Raw genomic sequence first — 17,832 nt, 5'->3', positions numbered from 1 at the left:
CTGGGGCGTAGCTGCAGGTGTGCCTGGGTTACCTGTTTAGGCTGTTCCAGGATCTGCAGGTACGGTCCGTCCGCTGAAACTACAAACACACAGACTCAGCATCATTCTGGGGGGGCTCATGTACATCCTCATGGTTCCAGTCATCTACAGATGAAACTGATGACTTGTTCTGTTCTAGATCTAGTAGACTTGTTCTGGAATCTCCTGGTCCTTCTCCGTGTTCTTTTAACAACAATGACAGAAATGAGAATCAGAAAACACAGGATTTCCCGCATGTATATTCTGTACATTAAACATCTTAAAAGTTGCTGTAGAGCTTCATTGGTGGAATGATGTGTTCAGAACCACAAATGGATAAAAAAAAACACCCTGTGGGTCTTTCCCAAGTTCTGACAGAGAACATTCAGAACACGGATCTGCTGCATCAGCTGTAGCTTCACGACCAGTTTCTCTGAAATAAGCTGCATGTTTGTCTGCGCAGGTGGTGAACAGGCGGCGTGTTGAAGGTTCTGCAAGCTTCCCGGCTCAGAGACGATGAAGCCGGCCTCGGCCTGCTCAGACCTACTCAGATTTCCTCCTGCAGCATCACAGCTACATCGCAAATCCAGAACGTTAGGAAAACGAGACCATCCGGTAATACTAGAGGGACAAAGGTGTACAAATCTGCACTTTTAAAAGTTTAATTGTGAAACTAAAGTCAAGGCAGGAACATAGGTTTGAGAATAGGGACTCTAAGGCAGGAACATAGGTTTGAGAATAGGGACTCTTAACGTTGGCACAATGACAGGGAAAGGCAGAGAGCTGGCAGACATGATGGAGAGAAGGAAGGTAGATGTACTGTGTGTGCAGGAGACAAGGTGGAAGGGCAGCAAGGCACGTAGTATTGGAGGAGGATACAAACTGTTCTATCATGGTGTTGATAGGAAGAGAAACGGGGTAGGTGTGATTCTGAAGGGGGAGTTTGTAAACAGTGTTCTAGAGGTGAAAAGAGTCTCAGACAGGATGATGAGCTTAAAGTTAGAAATCGAAGGGGTGATGGTGAATGTAGTCAGTGGGTATGCGCCACAGGTTGGCTGTGAGTTAGAAGTGAAGGAGAGATTCTGGAGTGAGTTGGATGAGGTCATAGAGAGTTTTCCCAGAGGAGAGAGAGTTGTTATTGGAGCAGACTTTAATGGGCATGTTGGTGAGGGCAACAGAGGTGATGAGGAGGTGATGGGCAGGTTTGGTGTGAAGGAAAGGAATCTGGAGGGACAGATGGTGGTGGACTTTGCGAAGAGGATGGAAATGGCTGTAGTCAACACTTACTTCCAGAAGAGAGAGGAACATAGAGTGACATACAGAAGTGGAGGTAGGAGTACTCAGGTGGACTACATCCTATGTAGACGAGGTCATTTGAGAGAGGTTAATGACTGCAAAGTGGTGGTAGGAGAGAGTGTAGCCAGACAGCACCGCATGGTGGTGTGTAAGATGACTCTGGAGGTCAGGAAGAAGAAGAGAGGGAAAACAGAAAAGAAGACCAAGTGGTGGAAGCTACAGAATGAAGAAACTTGTGAGGAATTTAGGCAGAAGTTGAGGCAGGTCCTGGGTGGTCAGGATGAGCTTCCAGAGGACTGGGAAACTACAGCAGAGATTATCAGGGAAACAGGTAGGAAGGTGCTAGGTGTGTCATCTGGAAAGAGGAAAGACGGTAAAGAGACTTGGTGGTGGAATGAGGAAGTACAGGAATGCGTCCAGAGGAAGAGGTTGGCTAAAAGGAAGTGGGATGTAGAAAGGACTGAGGAAGGTAGACAGGAGTACAAGGAAGCGCAGCGTAGAGTGAAGAGAGAGGTGGCAAAGGCCAAACAGAAAGCTTACGATGAGCTATATGACAGGTTAGACACAAAGGAAGGAGAGAAGGACTTGTACAGGCTAGCCAGACAGAGAGACAGAGATGGGAAGGACGTGCAACAGATAAGGGTGATTAAGGACAGAGATGGAAAGGTGCTAACAACCCAAGAGAGTGTACAGAAAAGATGGAAGGAGTATTTTGAGGAGCTGATGAACGTGGAAAATGACAGGGAAAGAAGGGAGGAAGATGTGGTTGTTGTGGAGCAGGAAGTAGCAGAGATTGGAAAGGATGAGGTTAGGAAGGCTCTGAAAAGGATGAAGAGCGGAAAGGCCGTTGGTCCTGATGACCTACCTGTGGAGGTATGGAAGTGCTTAGGAGAGACAGCAGTGGAATTTCTAACGAGGTTGTTCAATAGGATTTTAGAGAGTGAGAAGATGCCTGAGGAATGGAGGAGAAGCGTTCTGGTCCCGATCTTTAAAAACAAGGGTGACACGCAGAACTGCAGCAACTATAGAGGAATAAAGTTGATGAGCCACACAATGAAGCTGTGGGAAAGAGTAGTGGAAGCCAGGCTTAGGAAGAAGGTGGAGATTTGTGAGCAGCAGTATGGTTTCATGCCCCGTAAGAGCACCACTGATGCCATTTTTGCTTTGAGAATGTTGATGGAAAAGTACAGAGAAGGTCAGAAGGAGCTGCATTGTGTGTTCGTAGATTTAGAGAAGGCGTATGACAGGGTGCCGAGGGAGGAGCTGTGGTACTGTATGAGGTCGTCTGGAGTGGCAGAGAAGTATGTCAGAGTAGTTCAGGACATGTATGAGAGAAGTATGACGGTGGTGAGATGTGCTGTAGGTCAGACAGAGGAGTTCAAGGTGGAGGTGGGACTACACCAAGGATCAGCTTTGAGTCCTTTTTTGTTTGCTATGCTGATGGACAGGCTGACAGACGAGGTAAGACAGGAATCTCCCTGGACAATGATGTTTGCGGATGACATTGTAATTTGCAGTGAGAGTAGAGAGCAGGTGGAGGAACAGCTAGAGAGGTGGAGGTTTGCTCTGGAAAGAAGAGGCATGAAGGTCAGTCGTAGTAAGACAGAATACATGTGTCTGAACGAGAGGGATCAAGGTAGAAGCGTTAGGTTACAGGGGACTGAGGTGAAGAAGGTGCAGGAGTTTAAGTACTTGGGGTCAACAGTTCAGTGTGATGGAGATTGTGGAAAAGAGGTGAAGAGGCGAGTGCAGGCAGGTTGGAGCGGTTGGAGGAAAGTGTCAGGAGTGTTGTGTGACAGAAGAGTGCCAGCAAGACTCAAAGGAAAGGTGTACAAGACAGTGGTGAGACCAGCTCTGCTCTATGGGTTAGAGACGGTAGCAGTGAGACAGAGACAAGAGGCTGAGATGGAGGTAGCGGAGATGAAGATGTTGAGGTTCTCCTTAGGAGTGACCAGGTTAGACAGGATAAGGAACGAGTACATCAGAGGGACGGCTCATGTTGCCTGTGTTAGCGACAAAGTCAGAGAAGCCAGACTGAGATGGTTTGGACATGTTCAGAGGAGGGATAGTGGATATATTGGTAGAAGGATGTTGGAGATGGAGCTGCCTGGCAGGAGGGCAAGAGGACGGCCAAAGAGGAGATACATGGATGTCTTAACAGAGGACATGAAGTTGGCTAATGTTAGGGTAGAAGATGTTCATGATAGAGTGAGGTGGAAAAGGATGATTCGCTGTGGCGACCCCTGATGGGAAAAGCCGAAAGAGAAAGAAGAATTGTGAAACTAAAGTTTGGGATTGTGTCTAAATTTAAGTCAATACAAAAACCAAACGTCCAAAAAAATGTATTTAATTCAATTTATGAAGCCCATTCAGACGACTGTTGTTGTGATTATGGGCTATAGAAATAAAACTGAATTGAATTACAGTCTGAACACGTCATCCTTATCCTGTGAGATGAAGCTCAGTCTGCGGAGAAAACCTTTAATTATCTCCAAAGAGTTTGGAAACTCACGAAAATACAAAGATTACAACCCAACATTAAGGTGGATACACTTTCATCCACGACATTACATGAAGCTCAGCTGTCTGGGTTTTGGTTCTGATCTGACGGGTCCGAATCCATGTCACGGTTCTGCACCAAGAAACTGTGTGGAGTCCATGACATGAATCAGTGCCACGAGTCTGCAACACTAGTCTGTTTGAGATCGAGGCCGGTTTTAGGCGGGACAGACGCTGAAGCCAAAGTACCCAGCACCCAAATGTAGTGCTACAAATGTAGTACTACAAATGTAGCACTACAAGTGTAGTACTACAAGTGTAGTACTACAAGTGTAGTACTACAAGTGTAGTACTAGAAGGTACACACACATAGCTGAACGAAATGTCAATAATAAAGTGGAGACTTCAAGTGTCTATAGACTAAACCCTTTGATCAATGTGCAAACCAAAAATGTCAGCTCATCTGTCTGATGGATGAGCCACAAAAACGACCTTTAAGACCTTTCATCTACATCTTTGTCTGCCATGTTTTCAGGCACATACGTGCAGACACGCATCCATGACAAAACAGCACTAAATCAATTATTTTATTCATTTTCAATGAATCTTACAATAGAGAATTTAGAGCCCTAACCCAAAAGCAATAACGATTACCGTAATAGATAAAAAGACATCAATAGAAAACACTGGTTTTGCTGCAACGCTGCACAGACCCATAAAGGGAACTGAGAGGAGAGTGGACGTCCCACAAAAGACGCGTCATGAAACTCCTCTTTGTCCTATTTTTATTCTGAACAGGTCCATTTTATAACTTAATGTTGACGTTTCCTCTGAAAGGTGAAGCAGAGAATTTTGTCTCCATCAGCTGTGAGCAAAGTCCTCATTCATGCAGGACAAAACCAACTAGTATCTAGTCTGACAGTGACCTCTGACCCCCATGTTTTTGTTTGACCCATTTAGTTTCATTGCATTAATCATTTTATCTGTTTTTACAGAAATTCATATTTTTTTAAATTAAAGCTAAAAAGTAATCAGACAAAAAAAACATGAAGATTTGTTAACAATTTGACTAAATGTCTTTGCTTTTGTGATATTTTGTTAGTTTTTTGTGATCAAAGCCTGAAGTTCTGGATTTGGTCAAATGTTGTCAAAATTAGCACCAAAACATTTTATTCCTTAGATGGAGTTAACGCTTAACGGGCAGTTAAACATAATCAGCAGGAGGACAGAAGACCGTGAGGATCTACTTGATCTGATCACACGTAGAGGAAGCAGAAACTGAGGAACCAGGAAGTGAGGCTGACGTCCCAGCCAGGGTTAACGAGCTCCGCTGGTGGGCGGGGTCTGGCCTTAGAACCATAAGAATCTGCATAGTGTTGGGCAGTCTTGGAAGACACGCCTTTGAAACATCTCATGACAGTTGAAAACCTCTGAACTGAAAGACCAGGGTGGGGGTCTTTGTATGTAAGGAGGGGGACTAGAGGGGGTTCTTCAACCAGACTACCAAAACTCCCCGGTAAGTCCACTCCAGAGTACCGGAGAGGAGATGTGTGATGGTCAAAACTCTGATCCAGGGGGGGGCAGTGGGGTTTCTGTCTCTACACTTTACACTGAGTTCTGGGGGGGTTGATGGCAGTTCTCCTGACCAATCCACATGTGTTTGTGGATTAGGGGGCAGGGCTCCAGACTGCGACCAAATGGTCGCATTTTGCGACCAAAATTTGAGAGTGTGCGACTGAATTTTACATCCAGTCGCACATGTGCCACCAGTAAATGTGCCTCCCCCACCCACCGTATGTTTTATACATTAAACGTGGAAGGGGCACGTCAATGATCAATGAAATCATCAATGAGACGCGAGCGCACACACGCGCAGACAGACACACACACTCGCGCGAATACTCATGAGACTGGAGCACACGCGAGCGCACACTCGCGTGTCATTGAGTGATGCCTGAGGCGGCCAATGCGTGTGAGAAGAATAGGGAAGGTCACTGCAAGTGGCTAAAATGTGTGTAGGGGGCGGGGCTTAGAGATAATCGAGTGCGCGTAAACATCTGTGGGAAGGAAACGGAGACAAATATCATCACAACCTGATATGTGCGTCTGAGCTATGAGCAAGAGAACTATTGATTCGTTCTTCCGACCTGCGGCTAGTGTACCAGTGCCAGAGTGTACAGCAGGGGTCTCAAACTCGCGAAGCAAAGCACTGTTCTCGTGCGCGGCTGTCACTGCAGCACACCGCTCCCGCGGGAGTCGGGGCAGCTGATAAGAATAAATGTCCCACACCTACATGCGTGACAGCTAACGGGGCTTGAACTTTAAACACGTGTGAGCGACAACACGATTTAGTCTTAGACACATTTAAAACACGTTTTGAAAATGCAACGATAGACGTGTTTACGATGAACCAGCGCCCTGGGGGTGGGGGTGGGGCATGAAGGCGAAGCTGCAGCGAGACTGAAGAGGAACAGGAAGTTGGAGTTGTCCTTAAGATTCAATTTAGTTTTAATATTCCTCTCCCCCTCAGTATGATCTGTGATATTACATCTTTTATAATTATTTTAATGTTTTGTGATGTATGTAGCCTTTTTTAATCAGTTGGTATTTAAGATTATTTTAATTAATCAGTGAACTAAAAAAAAACCTCAGGACGCATGTCCCATAATGCATTGTTTTGTAGTCTGTAGGGCAGCTTTCAGTCAGTTCAGTACTAAATTTCCAGCTGCGTTCGCTCAGGTTGGGGTCTTGCTTCCGCCCCTTTCTCGTGATATTTTTGTTTTGATTGACAGGTGATGTTGGAGCAAAAACAAAAATATACATCTCACACCAGGTGATCTGTGCAGCGTTGAGTTCACCTGGGTGATTTCAAATTATTGTGCATCTTGGCTGAACCTATTTGGTGTCACCAACATGTATTTCCATCCCCTAATGTTTACATACATTTAAGTATCGTTTGAAACTGTGAAATGACCAAAAGGTTACTACGGTAATCACTTTGTTACTAAAAACTTTTTTTTATTCTAAATGTATGGTATTTTTTTTACTATTTTTACTTAGTTGTACTGTCGTGACAGCGATGCTGCTGTCAGTTTACCTTCTTGTTGCATCTTCAAAAGTGCAGAATAAAATGTGACACTGAATTAGAAACAGCTCATTGTAATTTCTGCATCTATTATTAAAGTATTTATTAGTAATACGGTGGAAATTAGTAGATTTGGTTAGCATGTTGATTTACGCCATGCGCCCCTAAATTTTCTGGTTGTGCCCCTAAAATTTTCAGTAGGGGGCCACTGTGCTCCTAGTGAAAAAGGTTAGTCTGGAGCCCTGTTAGGGGGGGGGGGAGTATTCTTCTCCCTTCTGGTCTGGGGGGGTGCTCTGAAAGTATGAGATCCAGAAAGGTCTGCAGAACCGGGGCAGGAGTTTGGTTTGTTTAGCCGGCACCAAGTCAAACCCGTTCCTGGTGCTTCACACGTTTTCCTGTTGGCATCATTTCCCTGTCAAATAAGTTGGAGTGGTTTCCTAACCACAAACCGACTGAGGAGGAAGAAGCCCCTCCCAGATGAAGATGACGCTGTCACACTGAAGCCAGCGTCTCCACCTGTCAATCATTCACACTCAATGAAAGATGAAACTGCAGGAAACCTGATTTCTTTCCGACTGTTCAGTTTCTCTTTCCTTATTGGCTGCTTGCTCCTGATTTCTGGGATTTGATTGGCCCAGCGGCTCACATGCAGCATCTGACATCATCAGATGGTCAAAACAAAGACAAGAACGGCCCAAATGTGAAGGTGAAGAACAATAAAATGAAGGGAAACGACAAAACCTCCAAACAAATAACAGAGCTTATGTGGAGTGACCCCTCTTATGTAGCTGTGTGTGGGAGGGGCTGAGTCACTGCGATCACGGAGTAATGGAGACTAGGGTTGGGCGATGTCCCCTAATTTGGCCGTTGACGATGTTTGCTGTCAACCATCGGCATGGACGATGACATCGTCGGGGGGGGGGGGGGGGGGGTATTTTTTAAATTTTTCGTTCTTATATAACTGCTATTCATTATTTTGCTTTTTTCATTTTATTTCCCAACTAATGGTTAATCCGCGATGATCCAGTATAAACTGAGGGAAGTGACTTTAACAGAAAAAGTAACAAGCAAAATAGAAAAGAAGTAGTCCGCTCCCGCACTTAACTAGCGAAGTGGACCGGCGGAGGGCGGATTTACAGCTTTATGTTTGATGGGAAGGGGGGGGGGGGGGTACATGAGCGGTATGTGTGGGAGATTTAAGACTGCGATCCGTCCCGCAGCTCTAGGGGTACAAGCTATCAAACTCAGAACCGGGTCTAAACGTGTGTCTGAGCACAGTTCGGATCGTCAGCACACAGCGGTTTGAGCTTCAAAGCAGAAATGTCGCTCAGTCCTTAGAAAACATTCAATCAATCACGTGGATTTGTGTTTCCAGTCGTGTCCCGACTAAATAAAGGCTGATGTTATTCACAGGATGCAGCGCCACCCAAAGCTAATGTTGTTAGCCCGTGTTAGCATACTGCTAATCCTGGCTCCGTTCAGAAAAAGCACTGACCACACGGATTAAAATTCAAATGATGAGCGAACAGGTGTTTCATAATAACCGTAACATTATTAAAAGCACGTTTAGAAGATCGTCTCGTATTTTACCGAGCTGACATGTCAATGTATATAGCCGCTCGGCGCTGTTTAACATTGTTTTGTATTGAATTGTTACATTCAATAAAGTTTGGAAAAAAAGCCGCTCGGCGGAAGTTATATCCTCTTCCGGTTTTCAAACTGCGCGTGTGCGAATGATTTATTCCGACCGAAATTGTGACCTTAGTGAACGTTTTTATATTCTGAAAACATTTTTCTGGGCCCATGTACACGGATGGATTCTAATCCGACCATTGACCCCATCAAGATATTTTGTACATGTAACCGCGGCTTATGATGTCGACGCGCAACGTGGCGGGGGCGTGGCATCACGATGGTGGTCTCTCCATCGGGATGTCAGTCACCCATCACGATGGACGATGATATCGTCCATCGGCACAACCCTAATGGAGACAGACCCTTCAGATGACCTGCTGCTGCAGGAGGCGGGGCCACAGCAGGAACCACGGCCGCACACCGTCACCGGGTCAATGCGTGTTACTCCATTGGAAAAGTCGCATAATCATGAAGAATAGTGATCATGGCTGAAGACAACCAAGCTTAACCCAAATCATGACGTTTCTATGGCAACACGTATCTGTTAGTTTGACTAAATATTGGAGTTTTCAGGTTTCAGCGGAACAAAACCAAGAAGAGCCACAGAGTGAACCATGAAGAAGAGACTGGACAGGAGACAAAGGACATGTCCATCCAGTAAGGCGGATGAAGGACGCCGTAATCACCGGCGTGAGCGCCAAACCACAACATGCGCGCCGGCTGTGACCGCCAACAGAGACGGGGGGCCCAATGGCCGGGACATCCGCTCCGGGGACCAACGAGTGGCGACTTTTCTGCGGGAGAAAGGAATTCAACGGTGGCGGCGTCAAGGCTCACCACAAACCCACCCCCACTTCCCATCATCCATACGTTTACGCGCTCCTCTGCCAGCTTACAGCCCCTCACACCCCCAACCTAACATTAGCATTACAACAAAAACGCAGAGCAGCATCAGGTCCGTCCATCCGTCTGGTTCTGATCCAGATTTCAGCTCAGTCCAGGAAAACAAAGACCTTCATGGATCTGTTGGTCTGCACGTGGATGATCAGAAAGGGGCGGAGCTTGGAGACCGTGGTCCCGCCCAGCGTATGTTTCGTCACAAAGACTATTTTTTTAAACCGTATTTTTTTATCTGATTCAAAACGATTTGAATGAAGAAATCCTCAGAAAAACATGTCCTCCATTATGAGAAAAGCGCCAAAAAAGCCGATTCCATCAGAGCCGGTCCAGACAGGCGTCGGTCAAACTGTCAAAGTTTCCAAAGACCAGTCCGGTTTCTGCTCTGGTTCATCTAAAACCGCTTTTACGTCTTTATTCTCAACTTCCAGAACTTTAGGTTGAGAACCGGCAGAGGCTGCAGCAGGAAAGCAGAACTTCCAACGAACATGCACACACGTGTGAAAACCGTCCCAGAAAAGCAGAAATCGCTGAGGCGGTAAATCCAGCTTCAAAGGGAACCATTTTCAGTTTTAGCAGCTGCTGTGGAGAAAATCTGTTTTTTCAGTACAAACTATTTAACATATTTGCTTTATTTACATATTTTTATTGTTTTATTGGATTTTTTCTCTTCCAGCTGCTGCGTATTTGCAGATTTACTATGGGAAATCCTGGGACGGTGAATTTGGCGAGGCTCTAACCTTGAATGACCTTTCTTGTTTTATCTATATAACTTTGTTTATTGAACATTTTACATTTGAACAGACATACAGAGTGTATAATGAGATGTCAGAACCAGGACAGTGATGTGTAAAAAACAAAAAAAGACACTCGAATGTCAGCCCCCCCCCCCCCCTTCAACAACTCCCTGAATGACCTTCCTGGACTCTGAGTGTGTTGGGTTGCCCACTGTTACACAGCCAGTGAACCTGACTGGATGTTTGTTCTTTAGACTGGACTCATTGAGTTCGCTGAAAGTGAACCAGAGTCTGTTACCCCCGACAATCCAGAACAGATGTTCAGTCTGGATCCAGACCAAACCAGAGGTTCAGAACCCGATCCGGAACAAAGCAGCGACTGCAGCTCGGTTCTGCGTTTGATCTGGTTTGTCGTGTTCAGGTTTAGAGAAACCTTCAGGGAGCAGAAATAAAGACGGGGTCACCAACGACGCTGGCGTTTTCCCGTGGCTCCTGCCTTTGCTCGGGGGCGCGAGGATGAGGAGGCTCTGAAGGTCAGACACACCCGACCGGTCTGTGACGAGGACTCACCTGTTTGCAGAGACGTGGACTGAGGCATCGCAGGGAAATGAGTAAACTCCCAGGACGGATCCATGATTAAGTTTCCATAAATCTGCTGGACACACACAGAGTTCTGGTGTCAGGATGTTCTGAGGAAGTTCTGGACTCCACCTCTGCAATGAGACCGGTTCCATCTGTGCTGCTTGGTGTTTGCAGCAGATCACTCTGAAAACCTGGACTCTGCTGAGGAACCTGGAGGTCCTGGAACTGCTCTTCATCATGAACATAGAACGATCCGAAAACCACGCTCATCAGAACATCCTGGTCCTCGTGCTGCAGGTAGGCTGGTGAACCCCCCAGAACCTGCAGAACACCTGACATTCAGAAAACTGGAACCAAAAGACTGGTGGAACCTCTTCAGACGGGACAGGATGGTAGAAGGTTCAGCTGGAAGAAACACGCCCAACGGAGGTTATGAGGGGTTCACCAACTTTTTCATGTGGGACCAGGGAACCAAACCGCCAACCCACCCATGTGGACCATGATCTTCACAGAGCAGATCAGCTCAACTACGAAAACATCATGAACATCTGTCCAAAAATGAGGTTTTCACAAACATCTGGGTCATTGTTCTGCAGGCTCCACCCCCTGCAGAGCAGGAAGAACGTACCTGGTTAGAAGCACGGAGGTAGTGGTCGTCTCCAGCCATGGCGTCTGCAGAGATCAAAGGTTAAACCATCATCATCTGCTGAATCTGAAGCTTCTTGTCCATTGACCATGTGGGCGGTGTCAGTACACAGACCCCCTACTACACCCACACAGACGTCCAACTGAGCCCACGCATACGGCTTCCTGCAGTGAGTAAACCTATGCAGACGCCCTACTAAAGCAATAACACCCACGCAGCCGTGGTACTACACCCATGCAGACGCCTTCCTGCAGTGACTACACCCACGCAGACTCCTTACTGATGCGACTACACCCACGCAGATGGCTTCCTGCCGTGACTACACCCACGCAGACTCCCTACCAAAGCAATAACATCCACGCAGACGCTGTACTACACCACGCAGACGCCTTCCTGCAGTGACTACACCGACGCGGACTCCTTACTGATGCGACTACACCCACGCAGACGCGGTACTACACCCATGCAGACGCCTTCCTTCAGTGACTACACCCAGGCGAACTCCTTACTGATGCGACTACACCCACGCAGAGGTCCAACTGAAGCAATTACATCCACGCAGACGCTGTACTACACCACACAGACGCCTTCCTGCAGTGACTACACCTACGCGGACTCCTTACTGATGCGACTACACCCACGCAGACGCGGTACTACACCCATGCAGACGCCTTCCTTCAGTGACTACACCCAGGCGAACTCCTTACTGATGCGACTACACCCACGCAGAGGTCCAACTGAAGCAATTACATCCACGCAGACGCTGTACTACACCACACAGACGCCTTCCTGCAGTGACTACACCTACGCGGACTCCTTACTGATGCGACTACACCCACGCAGAGGTCCAACTGAAGCAATTACATCCACGCAGACGCGGTACTACACCCATGCAAACGCCTTCCTGCAGTGACTACACCCACACGGACTCCTTACTGATGCGACTTCACCCACGCAGACGTCCAACTGAAGCAATTACATCCACGCAGACGCTGTACTACACCACACAGACGCCTTCCTGCAGTGACTACACCTACGCGGACTCCTTACTGATGCGACTACACCCACGCAGAGGTCCAACTGAAGCAATTACATCCACGCAGATGCGGTACTACACCCATGCAAACGCCTTCCTGCAGTGACTACACCCATGCAAACGCCTTCCTTCAGTGACTACACCGACGCGGACTCCTTACTGATGCGACTACACCCACGCAGACGCGGTACTACACCCATGCAGACGCCTTCCTTCAGTGACTACACCCAGGCGAACTCCTTACTGATGCGACTACACCCACGCAGAGGTCCAACTGAAGCAATTACATCCACGCAGACGCTGTACTACACCACACAGACGCCTTCCTGCAGTGACTAAACCGACGCGGACTCCTTACTGATGCGACTACACCCACGCAGACGCGGTACTACACCCATGCAGACGCCTTCCTTCAGTGACTACACCCATGCAAACGCCTTCCTGCAGTGACTACACCCATGCAAACGCCTTCCTGCAGTGACTACACCCATGCAAACGCCTTCCTTCAGTGACTACACCGACGCGGACTCCTTACTGATGCGACTACACCCACGCAGACGCGGTACTACACCCATGCAGACGCCTTCCTTCAGTGACTACACCCAGGCGAACTCCTTACTGATGCGACTACACCCACGCAGAGGTCCAACTGAAGCAATTACATCCACGCAGACGCTGTACTACACCACACAGACGCCTTCCTGCAGTGACTACACCTACGCGGACTCCTTACTGATGCGACTTCACCCACGCAGACGTCCAACTGAAGCAATTACATCCACGCAGACGCTGTACTACACCACACAGACGCCTTCCTGCAGTGACTAAACCGACGCGGACTCCTTACTGATGCGACTACACCCACGCAGACGCGGTACTACACCCATGCAGACGCCTTCCTTCAGTGACTACACCCATGCAAACGCCTTCCTGCAGTGACTACACCCATGCAAACGCCTTCCTTCAGTGACTACACCCACACAGACACCTTACTGATGCGACTTCACCCACGCACACGTCCAACTGAAGCAATTACATCCACGCATACGGCTTCCTGCCGTGACTACACCCACGCAGACTCCCCACTAAAGCAATAACATTCACGCAGATGCTGTACTACACCACGCAGACGCCTTCCTGCAGTGACGACACCCACGCGGACTCCTTACTGATGCGACTACACCCACGCAGACGCGGTACTACACCCATGCAGACGTCCAACTGAAGCAATTGCATCCACGCATACGACTTCCTGCCGTGACCACACCCACGCAGACTCCCTACTAAAGCAATAATATCCACGCAGACGCTGTACTACACCACGCAGACGCCTTCCTGCAGTGACTACACCCATGCAGACTCCCTACTAAAGCAATAACATCCACGCAGACGCTGTACTACACCCACGCGAACTCCTTACTGATGTGACTACACCCACGCAGACTCCTTACTGATGTGACTACACCCACGCAGACTCCTTACTGATGCGACTACACCCACGCATACTCCTTACTGATGCGACTACACCCACGCAGACTCCTTACTGATGCGACTACACCCACGCAGACTCCTTACTGATGCGACTACACCCACGCAGACTCCTTACTGATGCAACTACACCCACGCAGAGGTCCAACTGAAGCAATAACACCCACACAGCCGTGGTACTACACCCATGCAGACGCTTTCCTGCAGTGACTACACGCAGACGTCCAACTGAAGCACTTACATCCACGCAGACGGCTTCCTGCCGTGACTACACCCATGCAGACTCCTTACTGAAGCAATTACATCCACGCAGACGCCCTACTAAAGCAATAACATCCAGGCAGACGCTGTACTACACCAAGCAGACGCCTTCCTGCAGTGACTACACCCACGCAGACTCCTTACTGATGCAACTACACCCACGCAGAGGTCCAACTGAAGCAATAACACCCACACAGCCGTGGTACTACACCCATGCAGACGCTTTCCTGCAGTGACTACACGCAGACGTCCAACTGAAGCACTTACATCCACGCAGACGGCTTCCTGCCGTGACTACACCCATGCAGACTCCTTACTGAAGCAATTACATCCACGCAGACGCCCTACTGAAGCAATTACATCCACGCAGACGCCCTACTACACCTACCTGCAGAGACTACACCCACAAGTTAAGAAGATGCTTCACCTGCCAATGTGGAGGTCTCATGACCTTTTGCATCGTGTTCTCATTGGTGATTCCAGAAGCTGCTGAGACAAGAACTTAAGCGAGGTTCTAACAGTTTGTTCTTTAATTGCAGGAACATCTGTGAAAGTGATGATGATGACAGTAGAACCTCCTCCAAACTGAAGAGGCAGAAACCGTCACCATCGACAGGTTTGAATCAACCTTCCCATAACACAGAACCCTCAAAGTTCTGTCTGGCAGTTCAAACCGAAGCAACAACAACAACAACAACAACAACAACAACACAGAGCAGCAGATAAACAAACCAGCTGCCTATTTGTAAACAGTATGGGTGGGGGCGGGGATAGTCCAGGACTTTTTTATGAAAACAAAAATGTTCCCATCCTTCGTGCCAATTATTAAAGCGTTTTTTTCAACTTCGGAATTTGGGTAGGAACATCTGATTGTGCGCGTGCCTGCTGCGCGGGAACTCGCTCAGCCTCCTGAACGCCGCGAGGCTCGTTGTTTACGTTCTTTTAGAACACATTTACACATTTGCTGTCGGTCCCACGGTGAGCCCGTGCGTGGGCTCTTCCAGTCTGACTGCTGCGTTCACGGTCCGGTCCAAACAGTCAGAGATTCCGCCACGTGTTAAACTTAAACCGCCATGAGCCGACGTTCCCTCGTTTCCGAACGTTTTCCGGTCAGATTCTTTATGGTTTGTCTTTGTTGCCGTACTGCCGCGAGCACGCGACCGTCACCTTATTAACACAATAAACTTGGAATAAAATGAGTGTATTTCTACTTTTTGCCTCTTTGTTGTGGTAAAGTCCGCGCGCGAAAACGAATGTCCGAAGAACAAGGAAGTGAAAGGAAGTGGCGTGGTCTGTTCTGACCCGGTTCTTACCTGTTCAGCTCAGGTGAACGTCCGCAGGTGAGGGTTCTCGTGCCGCTTCACCTCAGGGGCTCTCGCTCATTTTTTTGTTTTTTTTGTTTATTATTCTGTCGGAGCGAATTTCTGCCTTTTTTAACGGCTATGCGTCATCACACGACACGAGCGCGTGCCTGCAGCTTCTAACAGCTAAAACGAAGAAACAAATGTGCGCGAGAGAGTGACGTATTGGAGAGCGCGAGCGCAGGTGACAGGGCGCGCGCTAAAGTGAGAATAAAGCAACTTCCTTCCTCTTGGAAATTCCCCGTGACGTAAAAGGAAACAGAGAGCGCGGTAAAACGAGGAGGTGTCACTCTGAGCGCAAAAGCGAAAATGTCCCCAAAAACTTTTCTGCGACACAAACCAAAGAGACGCGCGGAGGATCCACAAACAGAACCAGAACAACAAGACAAACCGAAACCATCAACAGGATCCAGAAAGAGGAAGAATGTAATGTTAGAGACAGATCAGGATTTCCTTTTTAAAAACACACCAACCATATTTATAGACGGGATAGAATTTAAGCTATGGTGTTAATTTCAGGTTCTTAAATGGTTTATTTTTTATCTTCAGTGAGCCGGGAATATTTTTAAAATGTAAGGATTACTGAGGGGAAGAACAAACTAAATATCTGTGCGGACTCTCCTTCATTCTGGATGGATCCACAGCAAAGAAGGTTTCAAAGGAGAAAACATCTTCAGCTTAAATGATGTCCAGACAAGCCTGTAAAGCAAAATACCTTTTCCTGAAACAGATTCAACCCTGAAGGATATTTGTACGAAAAGGTAATGTAGGCTCTGGGTGGTCAGGAGAAACTCCCAGATGAGGCAGGTAGGAGTGTACTTGGTCATCAGGACGGAAGGATGACAGGAGAGTTGGTGGTGGAATGAGGAGGTGCAGGAGTTTCTACAGACTAAAGGCCCGTACACACCGGGACGAATATTCGCCAGGCGTTATTCGCCAGCGTTTTTCGCCACGTTTTTTGTGTTCACACCCAGGCGATTTTCGCTGACGATGAGCCGAGCGAACATGCAATTTCATTCCCTGACGTTAGATGGCGCTTAATGTAAAACAGAAATACTCCTGTACACAAGGTGGCGCTGCGCAACTTTACGATTCTTAAAGTCGCTTTTCACTCTGAAAAAGAGAGCAAGTATTTACGCGCTAGTCAGAATAATACAAAGAAAACATGAATATTTCAAGCACCAGTAGCTCCAACTGGTGCTTGGTAAGGGGATATTTTAGAATGTCCGTCATTATTTCTTTGCGGCAGTGTTGACGCTACTTGGCGTCTAACTTCTTCGCTGGTATGTGTGCTCAGCAAGGCAGTTTTGTGTTTGAGCGCCCCCAAGTTGTGTTTTACTGTAACTTCAGAAGCTCCAGACACGTGAGCAAAAGCGCCATTCTCATTGGTCGAATAGATTTCGACGAGACGCGTCGGAAAAAAAAAACGAACCCGAGGCGTTTTTTTTTTTGACGCTTTGGCGCTTGGCGTTTTTTCGCGTCGGTGTGCACACTCACATTGGTGCCCTTTGTTTAGTCACGAGGCGTTAAACGTCGGCGAAAATCGCCGGCGAAATTCGTCCCGGTGTGAACGGGCCTTTAAGAGGGAGAGACTGACCTGTACAGATGAGCAAGGCAGAGAGAGTGAGAAAGGAAGGGCATGCAGCAGGTTAGAGTGGCTAAGGGTTGGGATGGTTACAGATTGACAGGTGTCAGAGAAGACTTTGAAGAGTTGAAGGAAAACGCCTTCCTTCTGAAGGAATCTTTTCTGGATTGAGCTGGGCATGAGCGGCCCATCAGCTGACATGGTGTCTGTCACGTGAGTCTGGTGGGTCCAGGTGGATCCTGGTGGGTGCAGGTGGATCCTGGTTGGTCCTGGTGGATCCTGGTGGAATCCGGGTGGGTCCAGGTGGATCCTGGTGGGTCCTGGTGGGTCCTGGTGGAATCCGGGTGGGTCCAGGTGGATCCTGGTTGGTCCAGGTGGATCCTGGTTGGTCCTGGTTGGTCCAGGTGGATCCTGGTTGGTCCAGGTGGATCCTGGTTGGTCCAGGTGGATCCTGGTTGGTCCAGGTGGATCCTGGTTGGTCCTGGTTGGTCCAGGTGGATCCTGGTTGGTCCAGGTGGATCCTGGTTGGTCCAGGTGGATCCTGGTTGGTCCTGGTGGATCCTGGTTGGTCCAGGTGGATCCTGGTTGGTCCTGGTGGATCCTGGTTGGTCCAGGTGGATCCTGGTTGGTCCAGGTGGATCCTGGTTGGTCCAGGTGGATCCTGGTTGGTCCAGGTGGATCCTGCCATGGTCTGGAACTCAGCAAC

The 17,832-nt window shown here is 48.1% G+C and overlaps 1 protein-coding gene across 11 annotated transcripts in view; it reads right to left on the bottom strand.

The window, feature by feature from the left end:
* Positions 1 to 15,753, bottom strand: part of nfkb1 (nuclear factor of kappa light polypeptide gene enhancer in B-cells 1) — a 42,515-nt gene extending 26,762 nt beyond the window's left edge. Inside the window, exons 1-5 of one of the 11 annotated variants that reach the window (XM_078954454.1) lie at positions 15,494 to 15,668; positions 14,569 to 14,666; positions 11,378 to 11,421; positions 10,738 to 10,822; positions 33 to 79 (exon numbers count right to left, since the gene is read on the bottom strand). In XM_078954454.1, coding sequence (XP_078810580.1) covers positions 33 to 79; positions 10,738 to 10,822; positions 11,378 to 11,416 — 171 coding nt within the window. In that variant the 5' untranslated portion in view covers positions 11,417 to 11,421; positions 14,569 to 14,666; positions 15,494 to 15,668. Of the gene's footprint in view, positions 1 to 32; positions 80 to 10,737; positions 10,823 to 11,377; positions 11,422 to 14,568; positions 14,682 to 15,493 lie in introns of all 11 variants that reach the window. The other 10 variants (XM_078954459.1, XM_078954455.1, XM_078954457.1 and 7 more) reach the window with 10 other exon arrangements.
* Positions 15,754 to 17,832: the final 2,079 nt, after the last annotated feature.

The sequence above is a fragment of the Oryzias latipes genome, chromosome 10 (assembly GCF_053564925.1).
Source record: "Oryzias latipes strain Hd-rR chromosome 10, Olatipes_Hd-rR_3.1".
NCBI classification, from domain to species: Eukaryota; Metazoa; Chordata; class Actinopteri; order Beloniformes; family Adrianichthyidae; genus Oryzias; species Oryzias latipes.
The sequence above is the reverse complement of the archived record's forward strand: the minus strand, read 5'-3'. Positions and strand labels throughout refer to the sequence as shown.